This window comes from Myxine glutinosa, chromosome 3 (assembly GCF_964187855.1).
Source record: "Myxine glutinosa chromosome 3, kmMyxGlut1.1, whole genome shotgun sequence".
Classification (NCBI taxonomy): domain Eukaryota; kingdom Metazoa; phylum Chordata; class Myxini; order Myxiniformes; family Myxinidae; genus Myxine; species Myxine glutinosa.
The window spans coordinates 3,132,376-3,138,375 of NC_136263.1; the positions used below are offsets into that span (position 1 = coordinate 3,132,376).

At 45.1% G+C, this 6,000-nt stretch overlaps 1 protein-coding gene across 1 annotated transcript in view; it reads right to left on the minus strand.

Moving 5' to 3' along the window:
* Positions 1-3,470, minus strand: part of LOC137423833 (fibroblast growth factor receptor-like 1) — a 237,100-nt gene extending 233,630 nt beyond the window's left edge. The window contains exons 1-2 of the mRNA XM_068111375.2: positions 3,295-3,470; positions 1,945-2,061 (exon numbers count right to left, since the gene is read on the minus strand). Of these exons, the coding sequence (XP_067967476.2) occupies positions 1,945-2,008 (64 nt within the window). The 5' untranslated portion in view covers positions 2,009-2,061; positions 3,295-3,470. The remainder of the gene's footprint in view (positions 1-1,944; positions 2,062-3,294) is intronic.
* Between the last annotated feature and the right edge of the window lie 2,530 nt (positions 3,471-6,000).

The following is a 6,000-nucleotide window of genomic DNA, read 5'->3' on the forward strand; positions in this document are numbered from 1 at the left end:
CCCTGATGTTCTTTCTGGACAGCAAAGGTTTCCTCCTGGCACACCTCCCATGTAGATCAAATTTGTGCAGCCTCTTTCTAATGGTAGACTCGTGCACTTTGACATCAACAGTGGCAAGAGCTACCTGTAGGTCCCGTGATGACATTCTGGGGTTCTTAGAGACTTCTTTCAGCATCTTGCGGTCTGCTCTCGGGCTGAACTTGCTGGGGCGGCCTGGCCTGAACAAGTTGGCAGTTGTTTGGAATCTTCTCCTCTTGTAGATGATCTTCTGGACAGTCGAATGATTGATTTCAAATTGTTTGGAGATCTTTTTAAATCCCTTCCCAGACTCGTAGGCATCTATAATCTTCTTTCTGAAGGCCTCATAGAGCTCTTTTGATCTAGGCATGGTGACGCCGCACACTTCAACAACAAAGAGCAAACCAAACTAAATGTTTGAGGTTTATATAAGACAGGTTCCTCCAAGATCCTCTTTAATGATGTTCTAATCATTTGCACCTGAGCTGGTGCACCTGATTCTAATTTTAGGTATTTGAAGTAGTGATAAATGTAGGGGTGTACTTACTTTTTCCACATGCGAAATTTGCATTTATGTTTATTTAAATTTTACAATGGACGACAAAATGTAAATGTTTCATGATATTTGTTATATTATATCACCTTTATCTATCAATATTGTTGAAATGAAGATCAAATAGCTGTATGTTGAAATATGTTGAAAAAGTCAAAACTTTACATGGGGTGTACTTACTTTTTCACGTGACTGTACATATACTGTATATATATACACCCATGTATATTTCGGTATACAGTATATATATTTTCATTACCTATACCTCCCGTTGTCCATTTTTGGGCGTTTATTGGACCTTTATGAGTATCACATTTGTAAAGTTTTTGTACGCCCCTCTTACCGTTTTGTATAAAACAAACCGCTGTGTGTGGAGCAAGGTTTCCCTTAAAAACATGTCATTGTTTATTCAAATACCCTTACCAACAGGCTCCCCTTATTCTGCCTTGCCAGAGTTGAAGTACCTTCCTGAGCCACTTATGATGATGCATTTTCCAAAGTGTTGTAACAAAAACTCAAAGGAATCTTTATTTACCAGCAGGGTCACGGAATCCTCCTAGTTTCACTCGAAAGCTGTTAGCTATCTTCTACAAGACCAGAAGGGACCAGGTCTATAAATCTACACTGAAAGACAATTTTTTTTCAACCACATTCCACAGATATCGCATGATGTGCATGCGCTACACAAGGTTTCTCTCAAATCGATCACTTTAGAATTATAAGGTGATCTAGAGCAAACATGAGGACGTTGAACAGACGCACCATAAATATCCTGCAAGCTAAACTTTAACCTTGGACCCTTCTCATCCTACAAATCGAGAAAAGAACATGCTGGAGGACAATGGACAAACCACAAGGTAAGCAAAAAAATGAATGCAAAGAAAGTTTCAAACTTTATAACTTCTATAAACTTTGATATTCTTCAGCAAACGACGAAGACCCTTAAAGAATGTTGTGGTTCGGTTTGACTTGAGAGAGGTTTCTCCTCAATATTGATGAGGGTTCACTTCATAAAGCTTGTCGATCGTCAGTTTGTCAGTGTGGGATCGTAGGAGTAGTACACGTGTCTTTGCAGACACACGGGGTGCAGTGACACAGCATGCACGTAGATACAGTAGATCTGTCGGATGGAGGAGGTCACCATACTCCTTTATATCTCAATGTCCTACAATTTCGTGAAGATCAACCATTGTCGTGGTCGTCTCTTTATCATTTACCCCTTACTCAAAACTGAGTCTTACCCAAATGGTGAGTTGACATGGCAACAACAACTGGTAAACATGGGGGTCTCAGGTGAGCTCTTGTTCGAGATTGCTCTCGGACTCCAGGTGGTACGGTATTAAGAACAAAACAAAAACAGTACTCTTACTTACCATGGGCCAGGGCTTCTGGAGCAGCAAGCCCAATCAGGGCCAGGTGTAGCAAGTGCAACCACATAGTGTGGCTGCACCCCAAGGGTGCACACCAGATAGTCCAACGGTCTCAAGGATCTATGGACACAGAAAATGATACGTTCATTTGATCGCTCGCTATTCAACCACGAGGTTATTATACACTGATATGGTCGGAAATGGGTCCACGATGCAAGGTAGAGGTACATAATACGAATGGGGTCCACGATGCAAGGTAGAGGTACATAATACGAAAGGGGTCCACGATGCAAGTTGAGGGGTCCATCATAGGAAAAGCGTGCATCATGTACTTGGGGGTCCACAATGGGAATGGGGTCCACGATGCAAGGTAGAGGTACATAATACGAAAGGGGTCCACGATGCAAGGTAGAGGTACATAATACGAAAGGGGTCCACGATGCAAGGTAGAGGTACATAATACGAATGGGGTCCACGATGCAAGGTAGAGGTACATAATACGAATGGGGTCCACGATGCAAGGTAGAGGTGATTAATACGAAAGGGGTCCACGATGCAAGGTAGAGGTACATAATACGAATGGGGTCCACGATGCAAGGTAGAGGTACATAATACGAATGGGGTCCACGATGCAAGGCAGAGGTACATAATACGAAAGGGGTCCATGATGCAAGTTGAGGGGTCCATCATAGGAAAGGCGTGCATCATGTACTTGGGGGTCCACAATGGGAATGGGGTCCACGATGCAAGTTGAGGGGTCCATCATAGGAAAGGCGTGCATCATGTACTTGGGGGTCCACAATGGGAATGGGGTCCACGATGCAAGTTGAGGGGTGTTACACACCTTATAACTAACACATCACAGTACTAACAAACCTTTTGTATTAAAAACAACACGAGCTCTTCCTATTTTGATCAGGTGTGAATTTTCCATCCAGAACAACGAAATAATATTCAAGAAATGGACGGGAAACGCCCATTCGTCCGAATCTTTTAATCCACTTTTGTAAACAATGTCCCAGCGTTCCGTGAACCAGGACATGTACGCGCCTGTGATGACGTCATCATTGCGAGACGTATTTCGGTAGTTGCGCACGGTTTAATGGTCCGTTTTGTATGTTCAGTTCTGCGCGATTTCACTAAATCAACGCAAGAAGCCGCAGGTATACTCGGACCCCCCGGCTCACCAAACGCGTGCAAAACGGTACGAAGCGATGACGTCACTACAATCAAACTTTTTCCCGCGAGATGCGCCTGCAGTGAAGGTAGCCGCCGTTTGTTTATTTACCAACAAAATAATAATCTGTACCTTGAGCAGTTCCTCCGCCGTGCGGTTTAACTATCGACACTTACCCGGTACGAGAATGGATCGCTTGCTGGATCAAAAGGTCTTGGGTAAGGGTGGACAAGGACTGGTCCTCCAGTAGGCGCTCCTCAACTCGAGCCGTCCGGACTCGTGTTCATTGTCGATCGAACGCGGCGCGGACTGAACCTCCTCGCAGCTTCGTTCTGACACAGAAGCCGCGGGCGGGAGAGGTGGGAAGAGCGGGGGAGGTCCGAGGACGGGCAAGCGTGCAGGGTGCGGGGTGCGGGCCATGGCTGAGTGAGTCCCGCCTATGGCTGGGTCCTCCCCGTCTCACCTACCCCCCCCCGTCTCACTTACCCCCCACCCGTCTCACCTATTCCCCCCCACCCCCCGCCCCGTCTCACCTACCCTCTCCCACCCCGCCCCGTCTCACCTACCCTCCCCATCTCACCTACCCTCCCCGTCTCACCTACCCCCCCCCGTCTCACCTACCCCCCCACCCCGTCTCACCTACCCCCCCCCCCCACCTCACCTATTCCCCCCCCCCATCCCCCGTTCCACCTATTCCCCCCCCCCCGTCTCACCTACCCTCCCCATCTCACCTATTCCCACCCCGTCTCACCTACCCTCCCCATCTCACCTATTCCCCCCCCCCCCCATCTCGCATACCCTCCCCCTCCCCATCTCACCTACCCTCCCCGTCTCACCTACCCTCCCCACTACACCACGGGCCCCGAGGAAACTCCCAATTTGCACAATGTATCGCCCTGAGTGAAGGTTACCTCTCTGGTTACCTCTCTGGTTGCCATTCGATGGAAGCGATATGTCCACTTGATAGACTTGCAATTCCGCCAATTCGTTCCATCCCTCCGCAGACTCTCATTCCCGCGAATATAAACAAATAAGGACTCCGAAGACCCAAAATACCCCAAACACCCAAAATATCCTGAAGACCCAATGGGCCCAAACACACAAAATATCCTGAAGACCCCAAAGATACTGAAGACTGTTAAAGACCCCAAATACCAAAAATACTCCAAAGACCCAAAAACCCCCAAAAGGCCCCAAGATCCTTAAAGACCACAAAGACTCGAAAGACCCCGAAGACCCTTAAATACTCCAAAAACCCATAGACACCCAGAAGGCCCAAAATACCTTAAAAATCCTTAAATACCCTGAAGACCCAAAATACCCCCAAAGACCCTTAAATACCCTGAAGACCCCAAAGACCCAAATGACCCAGAGGACTTCAAAGACCGACAAGTCCCTGAAAACCCAAAATACCCCAAAGACACCAAGACCCATTAAAGATCCAAAAGACCACAAAAACCCAAAAGACCCTGAAGACCCCCAATTCCCCAAAGACCAATAAAGACCCTGAATACTCAAAAGACCCCAAGACCCTTAAATACCCAAAAGACCACAAAGACCCTGAAGACCCAAAAGACTCCAAAGACTGTTAAAGACCTAAACGACCATGAAGACCAAAAATACTCCGAAGACCCAAAATACCTCAAAAACCTTTAAATACCCCGAAGACCGAAAAGATCAAAAAGACCCTGAAGACCGAAAAGAGCCCGAAGACCAAAAATATCCCAGTTACTGAAAGGATCGAAAAGACCCAGAAGACCGAAAAGATTCTGAATACCCCAAAAGACCCCAAGACCCAAAATATCCAAAAGACCCTTAAAGACCAAGAAGTCCCAAAAAACTCCAAAGACCAAAAAGATTGAAAAGACCCAGAAGACCAAAAAGACCCAAAATACCCCAGAGACCATTAAAGACCCCAAAGACCCAAACAATCCAAAAGACTGAAAAGACCCTGGAGCCCCTTAAAGACCATGAGGACCTAGTGGACCCCAAAGACACAAATTACCCCCGAAGACCCTTGCATACCCCAAAGTCACAAACTACAGGCCAAAGAGGCAAAGCCATCTACATTATATAATACATATGACAGTGTAAACAATTTAAAAAGGATAAAGCATTGAACACGTGGACGTCTAACATACTGAGGAATAACAAGGAAAACAAACAAATTTCATTATAAAGTAACATGATATAAGGGAGGATAAACTAAAGGAAGGTAAATACAGCAAAAAGCAGGGGAAGGATTAAAGAAGAGGTGCATGAAAATCAGCAAATATATTTTAAAAAGATATAGTGGGGGGGGGGGGGGGGGGGGCATGTACTCAATTTTAAGTTGGTGTGCAGTTCATGTTGATTTTGGGCAACCACTATTAATGTATTCTACTGGGTCCTACTAATCGGAAAAATGATGTCGCCATTTTTTTCCTGTTGACCTTTAGTGACCTTGACTCAAGGTCAAAGTTCAAACATCATTACAGTGACCATACTTCATCCAAAGTATATCATCCTGGGTACCAAAATGTGGTAAATTTCACAAGGAACATTGGTTATGACATTTGTTTCGTCATTTGACCTTTCGTTTTTTTGCAATATGCAAATGAGCTAATTAGAGACAAAAATATGTATAATTAGCATACCCTATTAAACATATATCCCGGTCATACACATAATGGCTGGTACATCCCGTCTCCAGAAAATGTTAATTGTTAGTAATTAATCACAAATGTATCCTGGGTCCTATTAGCTGACTGATGTTGTCAATATTCTTGTGACCCTTGTGACCTTGAACTAAGGTCAAAGTTCAAAGAGCATATTTTGACCACAATTCTGCATTACCATGATTGTGTTGCTATGTGCATCTAATGGTTATTGTTGACACACAT